Below are 19,138 nucleotides of genomic sequence, written 5' to 3' on the forward strand. Positions count from 1 at the left end.
ATGTGAATCCCCTCTACTACACTATACCAGTATATACTAGTACTCCCGGGGCATTCTGTCCCAAGGGCACTCTATGCCAAAAATTGAAAATTCTGCACCATACAGAATTTCTATGCAGAATTTGTATTTTAAATGTAAAGGCTACTGCATGGCAATGAGAGCACAGGGCAGTTGGCTGCATGAAGGTGAAAGAGCATCCTGCAGCCTCCCCACCTCTAGAACTCAGCTTTGAGGCTGAACCAGTTCATAGCATAGTACAAGCACTGGGACTACCCTAGAAACACCCTATGGCCCTGCCCCTTTGTGCCAGTTGGAACAGGTATGGGACAAGCAGGTTCCACCAGACAGGATCCAAGTGCAAAGGGGTGCAATGTGGGGAGACTAGATGTAGGATGAGAGGATTCTGTGTGGGGACGGTCTGCATGCAGTCAGCTCGGGGGGTGTCTAGGTGTGTGGGATCTGGGGGGGAAGGAGGGGAATCCCCAGGTACGACAAAAGGGCTTCCAGGTGAAGATGGCTGAGGCTCAGCGGAGGGGTCTGGGCTTTAGGTGAAATGGGGCTTGGTGGGGTGGGGGGTCTGGGTTCAGATAGTTGTTTAGTGGCATAGAGGTCTGGATATGCAGACTCAGGATGGTGCAGGGAGATGAGGCCCATCAGGGTGGGTGTTTTGAGTGCAGTGAGAGGTGATTTGGATGCAGGTTGCGGGTCTAGAGGCGGGAGTCTGGGTGCATGGGTACTCCAGATGCAGTGGTTGAAGTTCAGTGGGGTAGGGTTTGGGTAAGGAGGGCTTAGAGGGGTTCTGAATGTACCGGGTGAGGCTTGGCAGGGATGTCTGGGTATAGGAGGTTCAGATGCAAGGATGTTGTATGGATGGAGGAGCAGCTCCCTTTACAGTGACTCCCTTCCCTCCCCAGCTGAGGAGTAACGTGGGGGAGCATGCTGAGCTTCATGCAGCTGGAGAAGGTTTCTGGGGCGAGAGTCTGAAGGAGAAGTCCTGTGCTCTCCTGTCTCCAGCCCAGCTGGGACTAGCAGTTGATCCCAGCTCAGGATAGGAGCCACTGGCTAGGGCGTTCCCTGCTGTAAAGTGATTTACCCTTATGCCATCTGTTCTAGGTGCCTGAAACAATGTACCTGTGCAGTTTTAGGGAGTAGTATGTAACTGCTCTGCAGGAAAGCAAATAAATCTGTGGGGGGCATGAATTCTGCAAGTTGTGCAGGATTCCCCCAGAAGGAATACAGTGAAACAACCATTAGTGTGCTAACCATGCTAATCAGTTCACAAAAGCCATTCATCACTCTCTAACAATAGCACGTTAAACATACATGTGAACCTAACTTGACGAGGCATAGAAGTGCTTCTTAGACTTCACCAAAACCCCCAAATTCTCATGCAGAACTTCAGTAATTTTTAGTAAGGAAAAAAATCTCCTTTCCTGATTAGTGCCAGATGTCCTGAAAGGTTCACATATCTTTTGCTTTTTGTTTGCTTCACGTTGCATGATGTAATATGGGCTAAGAATGGCAGGTAAGTGTTATTGATGGCTGCTGCTGTGCACATTTAACTGCTTTGCTTATAGCTACATTTAACTTCCCAGCTGTGCACCAAAACACATGAAAAAATCCTATTAATCTGTGTGGGGGAAGAGCGTTGGCCTTTTAGTGAAATATTATCAGTAATGTGTAAATTTAGTATTAAGAGAGCAAATATTGATATAGAGCAAATTTGAAATGCACTCTACTCTATTTTTTAAAATCTGCCCTTTTTGGCCAAAAAAAAAAAAAGCCGTCTTGGTTGTATTGGTTTTAATGTGGAAAAAACCTAGTTTTAAAATTAATCTTTAAAACAGAACAAGAATAATGAATTCTAAAGTTGTCTTTCCTTTATGGTTGAAGTTTGCAAGTATTGACTTTCCTGAATATATTTATGTTGTTCCTTGCACTACCTTGGCATAGCTGCCTTTTATGTATTATGTCTTTGGTTTACTGTTTTAAAATTCTTTAATATTATTAAAATACTTTATGAATAATGTAGTCTCAGGGAAGTTATATCCTTACTGAGGGAGGTCTAGAGTTATATATCAGAATGTTGGAGTAGAGATGCCCTCCACACACTAGGCTATTCAATAATGCTTTATCAAATAATATTAATGGTAAGAATCATACATCTAGCAAACTTAAAATGTGATAAAAATCTGTGCTAAGCTTTTTAAAATGTTTTGACCTTTTAAATGATCAGTTCTATTACAAAATGCATGTTTTCAGCATGAAAAAGGGTCATTGGCATGGGGATAAGCAAGTTGCTGACACAAAGTGTTTACATATGCAATCAAATGAAGCAGCTTATATTATGGCTGAATTGTGTATTTTGTTCATTTTGAACTTGCATTTGGTTCTGCTGCTGTACTTTGTGTCCATGCCTCTCTCTATTCTCTCTGTTCTGTTTCAGATGGCTTGCTTTTACAGAATCTTGGCTTTGATAAAGTCAAGATCTTATTCTTCAAGACTTGGCACTTGATCTTTTGATAAACTTAATGTCGTGTTTTATGTGGGCAAGTGAGGAAGCTTTATATTAAAAACAAATTTGCTAAATGCTATGTTATGTTTGGCCAAACAATGTTACAAAACTAGCCATTTTGGGGTCATCGTTGCATATAATTCAAGCCTATAAACTCACTTCACAATGACCTCTTGAAAAGGTTAGTTGTTAAACACCCATATTATCGGAGACTACAGTACACAGCACAAAGTTAATCTCCATAAGGTTTTCTAAGGGTACATGCTGAACCTGAAGGATAGTACGGATTTGTATGCCAGTTTCTTTGACTTCCACACTTAATTTTGTTTGGTGCTAGGTTTCACTAATAGCAATCTCACTAGAGGTCAGAGAATGAAAAGAGAGAATATCAAGAAAGTTGTCATGATGGGTTGTTGGCTTTCCCTTTAGATATTGTCAATGTGTTGCAACATTGGTGGATTTAAACTCAGCAATGTTGTAATGTTTCTTATATATCTGAAAACCAGTAGTGGCCTTTTGTACTTTTGTCCACGCACTAAAGTGACCAGATGTCCTGATTTTATAGGGACATTCCCAACATTTGGCTATGTCTTATATACATGCCTATTACCCCCATCCCAATTTTTCACACTTGATCTCTAGCCACTCTGCCGTGCACCAACATTGTAACACCACCAGTGTATGGGACGCAGGTATGGTGGAGACAATATGGTGTGGTTATTTGTGAAAAAACACCTAGGAACTGCTGAAACAAGGTAGCAGAGGGTGGTGACATTGCACCATGTAGGTTGGTGTAATTGCACCAACAGAGAAAATATTGAGTAGTATTCAACAACTCAAGATGGAAAAACAAATAGAATCCAGCATACTTTTGCTGCAAATCCATAGTTATCTTTGCATAAGATATTCTGTGTCACATGTGGTGAGAACGTAATTGGATTTCAAATGAGTCAACAATGCAGGATCTGTGTAGTAATGAGGACAATAAAAGAAATATCAGATAGTTTATTCCAGACCTGGCAATTCAAAATCGTGTCTATACCCTACTTTAAAGTGTTTTGCCCATGTGAGTTTTAGAGGATGTACCTTAGGGCTTCTACTCTGCATAAACGTTAAGGCCAGAAAAGATCATCAAGACAATCTAATCCTACTTCCTGTCCCTTGCAGAACCTCACCCACTTACTGTTACACTTGTCTATAACATTGGGATGAGTTACTGAAGTCCTCAAATCTTGATGCAAAGACTTCACATTACAAAGAATCCACCATTTAGTCTGGTTAAAACCAGAAAGTGCCTTTGTGCCTGTGCTACAGCCCTCATCCACCAGCGTTTGTAATTATGACTTCGGTGAACATTTCTTTCCAAACCTCAGATGTGGTGATCAGTTAGACCCTGAGTATATGGGTTAGACCCACCAGCCTCATACCTGGAAAAGAGTCCCTTGTAGTGATTCAGAGCGCTCCCCATCCAGTGTCCCCTCTGCAGCTGGGGGAAATATTTACTAATAGCAGTTGTTGATGGGCCGTATGCTATTTGGCAATCTCATCATACCATCCCTTCCGTAAACTGATCACATTAAGTCTTGAAACCAGCTAGGTTTTATGTCCCCACTGTTCCAGAGCTTCATTCCTCTGATGGTTACAAAACTTCATCTAATTTCAAACTTAAATTCGTTGGTCAGTTTATATCTATTTGTTCTTATGGTACCATTGGCCCCTAATTTAAATAACTCCTCTCTCTCCCTGGTGTTTATCCCTCCCCTCAGTCTTTTTATTAGGCTAAACAAGCCAAGCTTCTTAAGCTTCCTCTGGTAAGATAGGGTTTCCATTCCTCTGATCATCTTAGTAGCCCCGCTCTGAGCCTATTTTGTTTTGAATTCATTTTTCTTAAACAGGAGACCAGAATTGCATGTGGTATTCTAGATGAGGTCTCATCCATGCTGTGTATAATGGTGATAATGCTTATCTATATCTACCAAAAAAAACCAACCCCTTAATCTGCTACATCCTATGATTTCATTAGCCTTTTCTATGGCAACATTACATTAGTAGCTCATAGTCCTCCTGTAATCAACCAATAAATCCATGTCTTTGCCTTCCTCTGTTACTACCAACTGTGGTACATCCCTAGCTTATAGCCAAAAATGACCTAGCACTATGGACGACTACATTTCATTCCATTTCTATTGCTCCAGTTTTCCAGGTTATCCAAATATTCTTGCATTATGTTTTGGTCCTCCTATGTATTGCAGTATCTTTCTACTTTGTATCATCTGCAGATTTCATTAGCACACTTCTGCTTTTTTTGCTAACATCATTAATGAATTAGATTGGTCCCAGGATGGATGGATCCACTAGGGAACTCCACTAGTAACCTCCCTTCAGCCTGACACATCTCCTTTCAGTATGACCTTGTTGTACTCTTCCCTGTACCTAGTTCTTTACTATCCTTTCAGTTCTCACGTTAATCCCCATTGTCTTCAAATCAGCTGATTTCCATGTGCAACTGTTCTAGGTGATTTACTGAAAACGGGATAGAGTAGATCAACTGCATTGTCTTTGTGTATAAAAGAATGAAATGAGATTGGTCTGCCATGATCTATCTTTTGTAAAACCATGTTCTTTTTGTCCCACCTGCCATTTGCTTTTTTTCAAAATTCATTCTAAGGCCTTACATATAATAGAGGTCTGTCTAAGGGGTTGTAGTTTCCTGGATCACTGTTCTTTTCCTTTTTTAGAATGGAAGTACTATATTTGCAGTTTTCCAGTCAGAAGGTACGAGTCCCATGGTCCTGGGTTCATTAACAATTGATCATTTTGGGCTTGCAAATTTCATGTGCCTGTTCCTTTAATATTCCTGGAAGAACATTATCCAGCCTCCACAGTTGGGAGTTTGGCTTCCACACTGGATGTGGTAACTTCTACTTCCATATCCTCATTTCGGTTAGTCGTGCTACCACTATCCTTAAGCACCTTCTTAATAAAAACTGAGGCAAAGTATTCATTCAGACATTGGGCCAAATCTAGGTTATTTTTAATTTCTACCTTATGCTCAGTATCCTTTTTCCCCCTTGGGTTTTTTTTAATCTATATTGATAAAGAACCTTTTATTGTTGGTTTTAATTTCATACAGAATGTCCATCTCTGCTTGACTTTTGGCATTTCCCCCATTTGACCGCCCAGAGGTCCTTGCTGATCCATCACTACTTCCGTTCCTTTTAGACTTCCTGCTTTTTGTTAATAACCTGTTTAAGGTTACTTACTCTTCACGAGAGTACTGGCTGCTGGCAGGGGCACCCTCTGAGTTCAATTTAGTAAGTCTTAAACACTTGCTAAATCGAACTCTGGAAGATTGATTGTGGCAGTGTCGATCTTCTGTTAAGTGAAGATGTGGTTCTAGCCAGGGCCGGCTTTAGGAAGTGCGGGACCCAATTAGAACCACTTTGGCGGGGCCCCTTTACCCCACCAACCAGGATTTTTTTTTGTTGAGCAAAAAAACAAACACGCACCCACACAACAAACCACAACCGCACACAAATATCACATCAGAAGTAGATCTGATCAAAATGTAGTTGAACATTTAAAAAAAAATGCCATCCTTTATTATGCAAAATTTTACACAAAATTAAATCAATTGCCTTAAGTGTAGGTCAAATATTTTCAATAGCAAACTATCCAATTTTTTCAATAAAGTTTAAAGTTTGATTTTTAAAAAGTTACCAGAGGGCGTTGCAGTTTTCTGTTACATTGATATTCTTTTTAAATAGCAAAAATTGAGTCTGTTAAGAAAGTGTCAGTTCTGTGGTCAAATTCTAGGCCTTAGTGATTTCAGCACCAGTGATTTCACTAGGTAATATGGTACCTCACCACGACTGCCTCCTTTGCACTGCCCTTCAACACACTGCCTGCATGCTGAGTCCAAGATCAGTCTAGACAAGATTTTATCAATGATTTTTGCTCAAGCAATCATTGAGACAAGACAAGGGACTCTCAATTGATTCTAGTCAGCTCTGCCTTGAAACACTGGATGTAAAGTAAAATGCAGGACAATGTAGCACTTTAAAGACTAACAAGATGGTTTATTAGATGATGAGCTTTTGTGGGCCAGACCCACTTCCTCAGATCAAACTTAAGTGAATTTCAACCCAAAAGAGCCAAAATTGATCACCTTGACACAACAAGTGTGTCTACTGATCTCTGTGGCAAAGTAAGTTGTCTATATAAATAAGGTCTTCTCCTGGAGCCTTTTCCTACAGTTGATTAACAGATGGCAGTAGATAGCTCATTCAGACCACTGGCTGATAATAGTTAGCCACCCTGATCAGTCATTAATCATAGTCATGGACTCACCCTACTCTCCATTGTGTCCATGATTCTCTGATGACCTGTGACAAAAAAGGAGGGTGGAAAGGGAAACTGAAAGGAGAGACCTCTCTAAATTCACCAAAGAGCAGTATTGCAAAACCAAAAATCACAAGGAATGCCTACACAAAGCTATGAGAGTGGTCTACAAATCATAAGATACTTTAAAAATAAAACATGTTGGATTTTTATTGGCCTTTTGTTTGAGTATTTAGGGTTCATGTTTTAAAGCTTTCTTCCTTAGCTGTAAGGCCCAAAAGTATAGAGAACTTTTTATAAATAAAGATGAGATTCCTACATAATCAACTGACTCCAGGCCTTTAGAAAAACACCAAGGCTGTGTCTACACTGGCATAAATTTCCGGAACTGCTTAAAACGGAATACTATTCCGTTTTCAGTTTTTCTGGAAAAGGAGCGTCTACATTGGCAGACTGCTTTTCCGGAAAAGCCCTTTTTCCGGAAAAGCGTCTGTGGCCAATGTAAACGTGCTTTTCCGGAAAAGAGCCCCGATCGCCATTTTCGCGATCGGGGCTTTTTTCCGGAAAAGACTACTGGGCTGTCTACACTGGTCCTTTTCCGGAACAGTGTTCCGGAATAAGGACTTATGCCCGAGCGGGAGCAAAATAGTTTTTCCGGAATAGCGGCTGATTTTGTACAGTAGAGCGTCGTTGCTTTTCCGGAAATTCAAGGGCCAGTGTAGACCGCTCGCAGCTTATTCCGGAAAAGCGGCTGATTTTCCGGAATAAGTGGCCCAGTGTAGACACAGCCCAAATGTTTTGAGACTAATGGTCAAATAATGGAGGAATTCTTGTGAGCCCATGCTTTGCCCACAGTATAAATAAAAAAAACCCAACAGTATCTTCTCCACTAAACATCCTAATGAGATACTGCAAATGATGAACTGAATTCAACAGCTCCTGATATGAACAGGTATCAACCTAGTTTTTCATATTTGAGATGGGTTACCAGGAATCATATGTGATCATATGAAATCTTTCCGCTCTCAAGTCAGCATATTCACAAAGCACCTATAATTTTGATCCATTTTATATTTTTCTCCCAGGGGCAACTGACCCCTCTGATCCCCTCACTACGCCACTGCTCCCCACCCCTGCAGATCTATCATCTTATGAGTGTGCAAGATCTATGAGAGCCGTCCCATGAATCTGCAGTTAGTATCTGTGGCGCCTGCTTCTGAGTGGTGTCTCAGTGCTGCCACATTCACCTCCAAAGAGGGGGCTTCCCAAAGCAGGCCCTTGCTGCTGTCCCCCAAGGCATCCACAGGTCCAGTCTCCTTCCCAGGGCTCATTGATCTTGGATCTGGCTTCCATCCCCTCTCCAACCCCCATCAGAACTACTGTGCCCTCCTGGCTTAGGAAAAGAATAAACAAGAAAATTGGAAATTAACCCACCCAGTCTCATGTCCCTTAGGCAGGGAATGAGCCTACATTAGGCCCCAGCTGGAGTATCATGTCCAGTTCTGGGCGCCACATTTCAGGAAACGTGGAGAAACTGGAGAAAGTCCAGAGAAGATCAACTCAAATGATGAAAGGTCTAGAGAACATGAGATATGAGGCAAGGCTGAAGAAATTGCCCATGTTTACCTTGGAAAAGAGAAGACTGAAAAGGGATGTGAAAGCAGCTTTCAAATATCTAAAAGAGTATCATAAGGAAGAGGAAGAAAAATTGTTCTGCTTGGCCTCTGAGGTTAGGATGAGAAGCAATGGACTTAAATTGCAGCAAGGGAGGTTTAGGTTGGACATTAGGAAAAACTTTCTGCCTGTCAGGGTGGTTAAACATTGGAATAAATTGCCCCTTCCCTCTTTGCCCTCTTTTCCCTGATGCCCACCCCCTCACTACCTTACTGCCCCTTCCCCCTTTGCCCTCTTTTTCCCTGATGCCCACCCCCTCACTATCTTCTGCCCCCGTTCCCCTCCTTCCCCTTTGTGCCCTCACATATGCCTTGCTCCATCCCCACCTTTCTCGTGCCCACCCCTTCTTTCAAGCCTTCTCCCAGCACCTGCCCCTTTTGCCCCCAGTGCCCTTCCCCTCTCCTCTCCCAGCCTCACCCTGTCCTCTCTCCCACTGACACCTCCCCTCCTGACCTTGGCCCCCGCCCCTTGCATTTGTCTCTCCTGCACCCATGTCTCTTGGTGCCTTCCCCTCCCCCCGCCCAAGCCCCTTCTCCTTCCACCCCTACCCTCTGCCTCCATCCAAGCCCCTTCCCCCCCACCATCACCCCACCCCCTCCTAAGCCCAAGCCCCTTCCCTTCCCCCCGCCCTGCTGCTGCCGCCACACAGCCCGTTCCCTACCTTCCACGTTGCGGTTGTGGTTGCGAGGCCGGGGCCTGTGCTCGGGCCCTGGAGGCTGAAGCCAGAGCCAGCGAGTCCCCACAATGTGGCCTCCCAGGACTTTTAAAATCCCGGGCTATGACGTCACGTCACGGCCTGGGCGTCCTCCCCGCCCACGTGCAGCGCCGCACATGGGCAACAGCAGGAACTGAGGGGGACGCTCTGGGGGCAGAGTGGAAGGACGCATGGGGGACCAGTAGGGGAGGTCTGGGGCCCACTCCGGGCAGAGGCAGGGGAGAGACCTAGCTCCACATATTGGTGGAGCAGGGCCCCCGGCTCTGTAACTCGCCATCTGGCACTTCCGGATTCAGGGGCACAGAGCCCCTGTAGGCACGGGACCCAATTCGACCGAATTGGTGGAATCGGCCTAAGGCCGGCCCTGGTGCTAGCTATATGTTGAACCTAGGGCACTCCCTTACCAATCACATTTTAAAATTCACTGGTGGCTAGCTCTAAAATGACTCATCAATGGCTCAAAACAGCTGGCCAGTCTTTCTAATTTCTAATCTAGAACAAATTGGTAGATTTCAAGGCCAGAAGTGACCATTGTGATTATTTAGTCTGATCTCCTGGATAGCACAGGCCATAGAACCTCTTCTAAAATAATTCCTAGAACAGATTTTTTAGAAAAGCATCCAATACAAATTTTTAAATTCTCAGTAATTGAGAGTGCAAACCAAAGTTTAGTAAAATGTTTCAGTGGTTTACTGTTTTCGCCTTTAAAAATTTCCACCTTATTTCTCATCTAAATGTGTCTAGTTTCAACTTCCAGCCATTGGATTATATTATACTTTTCTCTGCTTGATTGAAGAACCCATTTTAAAATATTTGTTCCCCATGTAAGTATTTGTAAAGTGTAACTACGTCATCCCTAATGTTATTTTGGTTAAGATTAATCTTTTTGAGTCTTTCATGATACAGCTTTTTTTCTGATTTTCTAATCATTCTCATAGCTCTGCTTTAAACCCTCTCCAATTTATTAACCTCTTTCTTGAATCCTGGGCACAGTATTCCTATAAGGATCACACTCGTGACAAATATGGCTGTAAAATAATCTCTCTATTCCTCAAGTTTCCTCTGTTTGTGCATCACAGGACTGCATGGGTAACAGCAAATACATGGTGAAATTAGCCTGTTTACTGAAAGGTGGTAATTTCCACAAGCAACAATTGACAATCCCAATCATTTAAACATTGCAGAGAACTTTTTGGTGTTTTTTCTGTCATCAGGTGTTACAAGGGAAATATAGAATTCTGGTCTTGCTATATGAGCAGGAATAGGAACTCTTTTCCACCTTTGCTTTAGAATAAACAATTGTATCAACCCCTCATCCTGTTCTGGATACGTGACATACATAAATGCAATCAGTCATTAAAGGATTGTAAAATGAACAGTGGCATAAATATCCTTCCTCTTCCTTGTGAGCTCCATAGCCAGAGACCCTTAACTGAAGCAGTTCCCAGAGACGAATATCTAGGCAGTATCACACATCAGATGAATTAAAAAATAAAGAGAACAATCTACCCTAACACATCTTACTCAGCATATCCATTCAGTGTCGAATTTCTGACTTGACTAGAATCTTCACAAATCTTTCTACTACTTTGTCAGTGTCTAAAAGGAACACCCCTTTATAAGAAGGGTGAAACCCGATAGGATAATGGAAAAGTTTTAAGACTACAGGAGATGTGTTCAACATAAGAAAACCGAAGTGGCAAGTCTTGATTGCATTATTAAACTATGCAAATACTTTGGAACGCTACAGAGCTTTATATTAGACTGTACTGTCCTATAGTATTTCATGTACTGTAGCATTTCATGTTTGTACATGAACTGCTAATAGTAAACTGCTGCTTATCTATCTGCTATTTTCTCCCATTTTTTGTCTTCATTTCTTACAGCAGTCTTCAGCAGCTTTCAAAATTATAAATATGAATTTTCTGTGACAATCCTAAAAATTTTGGCCAGTTATTTCTTTAGTCATTCCCTAATCAATGTGGTGATATGTTTTTCTTTTTAAAAGGGAGCAGCAAGCTTCCTTGTGTTCAGACACTTCTTAATAATGAAATACTAAGTATTAATAAACTGTTGCAAGGTCTACTTGCTAACATTGTCCCATATGCACTTAACATTAGATGCTCTGTAGTTGTGGTTTTGACAAATAAATATACTAAAGCCAGATAGACTATGTATGTGTAATCTTTTTGTTCCATCGTGATCCATGTATTAAAACTGTTTTCCACTATGTGTAAATTTAAGGATGTGCACTCCAGTTAATGGGGGCACCCAACTTCCATCAACTTTCATAGGAATTATGTGTTTATATCATGGAAAGAAGGCCCTTGCTAAAATTAACCTTTAATGTGGTGTCTATTAGTTACATTACACCTTTAAAGTCCTAGCTGCACCTAATATAAGTATTTAGTGGTCAATTGTTTACAGATAATCTTAGAAAAATAATTATTTGATCAGTATAATTCCCTGGATTTTGTACTTGGAAAATCTTAGATTAATGTACTTTTGAAAATTTATTTCCTAAATCATTTTGCTAGTATAGTTAGCTAAGAAATAGTGTCAATAAAAAAGCTGTAGAGTTCAGAAATAGTGACCAGTTTTATTGGTCTGAGTTGCTTTTCTTTCTGACATCATAATTACCAGTTAGGGATCTGAAAGGAGGCAATACTGTATTGTTATATTTTTTTCTCACAATCTGATCTCACCTCAGATGATACCTCCTAATTTAAGAAAAAAGACTCATTAGACCACAAAAAGTTCAAGATTTCTTAAAACATACACATCCTTTTTATTAGTTTTGTTTATTGGGCAAATACAGTATTATTTAAATGATGCTGAAAGAAGGAGCATGTCTTCTATCTGAAAATGAGATTTAATTATCCAGTTATATGGGATAATAATATAGCTCAAGTGTAATAAAAATACAGGAGAAACTGCACAAATGTCTTTATCAACTTGTTGCATCTGTCTTTGACCCAGTTACAATGAATCGTCTCATGACCAATTAATTACTTGCCCCTAGTATTTTTTAATACATTCAGTACTGAGAGAGTTCCCAGATCAATACAGAATACACAAAAATACAGTACCTGCTCCTGAAAACTTAAAACATAGAAAATATTCAATTTTTGAAATGAAAGTACTTAAGGCTACCTTGTTTGGTAACACTTTTAATGTATCCTTAATCAATGTGTATTTCCATAACACTTTCACTGAGTTTCTACTGCATCCTAAAGGTGAGAATAAATCATTATATGATGTGATAAATAAAAATATATTTAAACTTGTCAATTTGAATTTTAAAAACCCTTAAAATAATAACTAAACATGGTTAATAGTGTGGGGTAATCTGGAGGGTAAAATTGAGACTATAATATCCCCACTGCCTATAGAGTTCATACACGGAAGGTTCCAAATCCAAATAATAATGGAGAAAATATATACCTGTAGCTATCTTTGAAGTTTCTCAGCGATATGGTGGTGGCTTTATGTAGAAAGTGGAATATAGTTATATGGAAATTCATTAGGAACTTTGTCTTATAGATCATGGTGTACCTCTTAAAGCTCACACAGTTAAACAGATGATTTAATATGCTTTCTTACTGTTTAGATGCCCAGCCCACAGAATCTGAAAAGGAAATTTATAATCAGGTGAATGTAGTGTTAAAGGATGCTGAAGGAATCCTGGAAGACTTACAGTCATATAGAGGAGCTGGCCACGAAATACGAGAGGTAAAGCATTGTTAGATATTTTATGATACTCATAATTCTGTAGAGTGTTGTTGGTGTACATAATCCTGAACACATAGACAAGATCTGATCTTCAGTTTCTCTGGCAGGAACTATTGTACTAGTAATCTTAAATTAAAATATTCTATTTTGAAGCATGGGTCTATTCTAAAATTAGTCTTGAATAGCCTTGATATTAAATGCACATAGTTCAGTAATAAAAATATGTTTCTTCTAAAGCTTTTATCTTAACAGAATTTTTACTGCTGGATCTTGGCTGTCTAGGCTAAGACAAATCTGCTTTCTGTCTATATTCAGTAACATTTGCTGACTTTACTGACTAAAACAACTTTTTTTATTGTTTACTACTGCAAGCTAACACAGCAATTGGAGACCATTGAAGATTTTGTCTCACCACACCTTTTTTGGTTAACTAAGCTGAAATTGCAAAATCCTTGTTACTGTATTAATGCATGAGCCAGAAAGAAAAGTTTACCTTTTTAGATTCAGTCGGAGCCATCTTTTTGCTTGCTGGAAAAAGTTTCTGTGTGAATCTTTAGACAAGAAACACCCCACAATATATTTTAATAGTCTTATCTGAACTAGAACCAGATTTGAGGTCGTGGTTTCCCCCTCTAAAAGTTTGTCCCAGTTATTCTTTGCTTCTAATAAAAGATGGAACAGGCAGCTTTTCCATTTCTAGAGAATTCATGGTTCTGAGCCATGCCTCAAAAGTATATGAACTTCTATTGTAATCCTCAGCCATGCAAATGACAACTATTCTCCCTACTGCAAGTAACTAAAGATCTATAGAAATTGCATAGACCTGTTAGCTAATTTTATATAGCCATTACCATCTGAAGTGTTTAAAAAGGCACCACGTGATACTTCTATGGTCTGCTCTTAAGTTCAACTAGGAGTCAGACTTTGCAGGTCTGAACAGTTCTTACTATAAACCTCAGCGCCAAGACAATGTTCATAGATTCTAAGGCTAGAGGGGATCCTTGTAATCTTCCAGTCTGACCTTGTATATAACACTGGCCATAGAACTTTCCTCAAAAATAATTCCTAGAGTATCTTTTTAGAAAAAACATTCTATCTTGATTTAAAAATTCTCAGTAGTGGAGAATCTACCACAACCCTTGATAAATTGTTCCAGTGGTTAATTACTCTCACTGTGAAAGAATTATGCCTTACTTGCAGTCTAAATTTATCTAATTTCAATTTCTAGCCTTTGGATTATGTTACTCCTTTCTCAGAGAGATTAAAGAGCCCATTATTAAATATTTGCTGCCCATGGAGATATTTATATTCTGTGAACAAGTCATCCCTAAACCTTCTCAGTGTTAAGATAAATAGACAGACTCAAAAAAGCTCAATCAATATATTACATGTTTTTTAACCTGGCTCTTTTCTGAATCCTCTCCAAATCATCAAAATTCTTATTGAATTTGTAGGCACCAGAACTGGACATAATATTTGCTTGAGTCATAGACTCAGACTTTAAGGCTGGAATGGACCATTGTGATACTCTAATCCAGTGGCTCTCAAACTGTGCAGCCCTACCATGTGACATCCTCAGTCCATACAGGAAGTATATATATTATGTGGATACGGCCCATGTAACACAGAGCTGCATATGCAGCCCGTAATGGTAAATAGGTTGAGAACCACTAATCTAATCTGGCAAAATTCCAAATACAAGCAAATACAAGTTTTAATTGTCATTGTTGAATAACTCATTTCGAGTTAATTTTGAAATAGCTTATTTCAAAATTTGGCGCTGTCTACATAGCACTTATTTTGAAATAAATCGCTATTCCAAAACGTCCCTTACTCCTTGTGGGATGTCAGAATAGCAAGCCCGTTATGTTTCGAAATAATGAGCACACTCAAAAGTTTCAGAATAGCTATTTCGGGACACATCCAATATCTCGAAATAGTGCTGTGGTGTAGACGTAGCCTAACTGTGTGTTCAGTGAGAGAACATTTTAACCTCCCTGGTTTTTGTATATTACCATTCTTGATGAATGATTTGTGTCCATTTATTCTGTTCCATATAGACTAGGGATATAAATAACCTTTTAATTAACCAGTTAAATGTTATGCTTAACCAGTTAATTGATTAAATGGGGATGGACAAGCTGGAACATTTCCCCCTCTATTGCCATGAGCTGCTCTGGCTGGGCTGGAGTGCATCCCAATCATGGCCTGCGATGGGTGGGGAGCTGCTCCATCCCCCTCCAGTTCCGATAGCCAGAAAGCATCATCCGAAAAGGGTGGTGCTTACCGGTTAACAGGTTAACCATTCACATCTCTAGTAGAGACAGTTTGGTTTGTCCAATGAATGTGGCAGAAGAGCATTGCTGGCACATGATGACACATATCACATTAGTAAATGTACAGGTGAAAGAGCCTTTGATTATATCGCTGATTTGGTTAGGTCCTATGATGGTGTCTCAGGTGCAGATGTGTGGACAGGTTTAGCAAGGGGCTTTGTTTCCGTGATTGCTTACTGGGTTAGTGTGTGATTGATGGTATGTGTTTCAGGTTAGGGGTGCTGTGTGTAAGTGAGGTCTGACTTGCTTCCGAACACCTGAAACTATGATCAGTTGTCAAGTATCAGAGGGGTAGCCGTGTTAGTCTGAATCTGTAAAAGCGGCAAGGAGTCCTGTGGCACCTTATAGACTAACTGCAGTGTAGGAGCATAAGCTTTCGTGGGCAAAGACCCACTTCGTCAGATGCATCTGACGAAGTGGGTCTTTGCCCACGAAAGCTTATGCTCCTACACTGCAGTTAGTCTATAAGGTGCCACAGGACTCCTCGCCGCTTATGATTAGTTGTAGATTCTTGATGCTGTGTTTTAGATGTTTTGATTGGGGACTTTAGGTAATGGCCAGTGGTGTTCTATTGCTTTCTTTGTTGGGAATATCATGTTGTACGTGTCTTCTGAGTACGTCTGGCTCTATCAATCTTTCTTCATTTCCCCATATGGGTATTATAGTTTTAAGAATGCTTGATAGAGCATTGTAGGTATTTGTCTCTATCTACTGTTGCTTTCGCTTCATACAGCTGACAAAGTAAGTTGCAAACCACAAAAGCTTATGCCATAATAAAATTGTTAGTCTTTATGCCACCGGACTCATTATTTTTACTTAAACAGACTAATGTGGCTACCTCTCTGAAATGTGGCTCATAATAGGATGCAGGTTAAAACCATAATGTTCTGAGAGAGTGTTCTCTTCCCACAATCATTGCCCTTGATGAATCTCTTTTAATCAATATTTTGAATGAAAGAAAACTTTCATAGTTTTGATTCCTGTCATTCAGTGAGGTCTGACTTTTTTCTTTCTTCATGTGTTTGATTTTCAAGGCAATACAGCATCCCACTGATGATAAATTGCAGGAAAAGGCATGGGGTGCAGTCGTTCCACTAGTGGGCAAGCTAAAGAAATTCTATGAATTTTCACAAAGACTAGGTAAGTTGAAAGGTGGTAAAGACTCAAAAAGTAACAGTAAAAAAAATTAAATATATCAGAAGCCGGTAGCCTGATACAGTCAAGGTGCTAAAAGAGCATTCATGAAAAATAAGGCAATTGTGGAGAAACTAAATGAATTCTTTGCATTAATCTTCACTGCAGAGGATGTGAGGGAGATTCCCACACCTAAGTTAAAAACATAAGAATAGCCATACTGGATCAGACCAAAGGTCCATCTATCCCAGTATCCTGTCTGCCGACAGTAGCCAATACCAGATGCCCCAAAGTGGGGGAACACACCAAGTAATCCTCATGTGATCCCTCTCCTGTCACCCATTTCCAAACAAACAGAAGCTAGTGGACACCATTCCTACCCATCCTGGCTAATAGTCATTGATGGACCTAACCTCCATGAATCTATCTAGCTCTTTTTTGAACTCTGTTAAAGTCCTAGCCTTCACCACATCCTCTGGCAAGGAGTTCCACAGGTTGTTTATGCACTAAATGAAGAACAGCTTCCCTTTGTTTATTTAAACCTGCTGCCTATTAATTTCATTTGGTGAAATTTCATTTGGTGAAATTCCTTGTTTTTATATTGTGGGAATAAATAAATAACTTTTCTTTATTCACTTTTTCCACACCGTGTCATGATTTTATAGACCTTTATCATATTCTCCCTTAGTCTCCTCTTTTCTAAGATGAAAAATCTCTCTTCATATGAGACCAGTACCAAACCCCTAATAATTTTTGTTGTCCTTTTCTGAACCTTTTCCATTGCCAGTATATCTGTTTTGAGATGAGGTGACCACATCTGTACGTAGTATTCATGATGTGGGCATACCATGGTTTTATGTAGAGGCAATAAGATATGCTCTGTCTTATTCTCTAGCCCTTTTTAAATTATTCCTAACATTCTGTTTGCTTTTTTAACTGCCGCTGGACACTGAGTGGATGTTTTCAGAGAACTATCCACAATGACTCCAAGATCTCTCTCTTGAGTAGTTGTAGCTAAATTAGTCCCCATCATATTGTATGTACTGTTGGGATTATTTTTTCCAGTGTGCATTACTTTATATTTATCAACATTAAATTTCATTTGCCATTTTGTTGCCCCATCTTTTAGTTTGGTGAGATCTTTTTTAAGTTCTTCACAGTCTGCTTTGGTCTTAACTATCTTGACCAGTTTGGTTTCATCTGCAAATTTTGCCACCTCATTGTTTACCCTTTTCTCTAGATAATTTATAAATAAGTTATTCTTTTTAGCGACAAATCTGAGGAATTGTTCCAGATTCAGGTATCATTATGAGGTTTTAGAACATATTAATACATTAAACAGTAATAAATCACTAGGACCAGATGGTATTAACCCAAGAATTCTGAAGGAACTCAAATATTGCAGAACAACTAACTGTGGTAGGTAACTTATTTAAATCAGCTTCCGTACCAGAGTACTGGAGGATAGTTAAAGTGACACCTATTTTTTAAAAAGGCTCCTGAGACAGTCCTGGCAATTACAGGCTGGTGAGCCTAATTTCAGTACTACTCAGACTGGTTGAAATTATAAAAAGGAGAGGAATTATCATACACATAGATGAGCAAGATTTGTGGGGAAGAGTCAACATGGTTTTTGTAAAGGGAGATTATGCCTCACCAATCTATTAGAATTCTTTGAGGAGGTCAGCAAACACAGATAAGGTTGATCCTGTGGATATAATGCACTTGTATTTTATTACTGTCCTCCAGAAGGTGCTTGCCTTATCTTAAACATGCACTGTTGCCTACTCGTATCTCTATCTCTAGGCAAACCAGTTATACCACTAAAATGAAAGAAAATATTTCACGCTCACCATACTATGTTTCCTGCAGGAATATGTTTCCATAAACTTCCCTTGTATGTCAGCACAGAGTCATTGGAAACTTCTTGTGATCCCCATGAAAATGTAGCATCTTCTATACCTAAATGTTTCAAGTTTCTGAAGGTGGGAAAAAAATTAATAAAAAAGCTATAGCTTAACTTAGTTTTATAGGTCTTAAACAGGCAAATTGGGTGGGGCAGTATTTGTATTGGACCAGTTTTTGTAGGTGAGAGACACAAGATTCCAGAACATCCCTTGGAGCTACAGCATAGAAGTGTTAATTGTCCAGTATACTAAAGAGTCCTGTGTATGTTTAGTTGAAACTACATCATAGAACTTTCAGAACTATATGTGGTGTCTTGCCTATTGAACAGCCTACTACTACTTCCACAATTACTAGCAAAACAGTGCCAACTGCACAATCGCATTTCATGAATGAGGTAAACTCAGTTTTCTTAAGGAAATTTTCTCATACTCCTCTCCTCCCCCCCCCCCTTCTGAAAAAAATGGGTAGACCAATAACATTTGAAAGCCTGCAGAAATGTGTCTAAAAAGTGTAAGAAAGGGTATGTCTACACTAGCTCCCTAGTTCAAACTAGGGAGGCTAATGTAGGCATTCGAAGTTGCAAATGAAGCCCGGGATTTAAATATCCCGGGCTTTATTTGCATCTTCCTGTCCGGGTGCCATTTTTAAATCCCCCTAGTCCGAACTAACTGCCCGCGGCTACACACAGCAGTCAAATGTTAACTCGAACTAAGTCCCACGTTTGACTGCCGTGTGTAGCCGCGGGCAGTTAGTTAGGACTAGGGGGATTTAAAAATGGCACCC

At 40.0% G+C, this 19,138-nt stretch overlaps 1 protein-coding gene across 5 annotated transcripts in view; it reads left to right on the forward strand.

Moving 5' to 3' along the window:
* The window catches only part of CYRIB (CYFIP related Rac1 interactor B), a 143,698-nt gene that overhangs the window by 108,876 nt on the left and 15,684 nt on the right, over window positions 1-19,138 (forward strand). For all 5 annotated transcript variants that reach the window (XM_025184920.2, XM_025184919.2, XM_006123559.4 and 2 more), the window contains 2 exons: window positions 12,856-12,977; window positions 16,348-16,453. In XM_025184920.2, the coding sequence (XP_025040705.1) occupies window positions 12,856-12,977; window positions 16,348-16,453 (228 nt within the window). The remainder of the gene's footprint in view (window positions 1-12,855; window positions 12,978-16,347; window positions 16,454-19,138) is intronic.

This window comes from Pelodiscus sinensis, chromosome 2 (assembly GCF_049634645.1).
Source record: "Pelodiscus sinensis isolate JC-2024 chromosome 2, ASM4963464v1, whole genome shotgun sequence".
Taxonomy (NCBI): Eukaryota; Metazoa; Chordata; order Testudines; family Trionychidae; genus Pelodiscus; species Pelodiscus sinensis.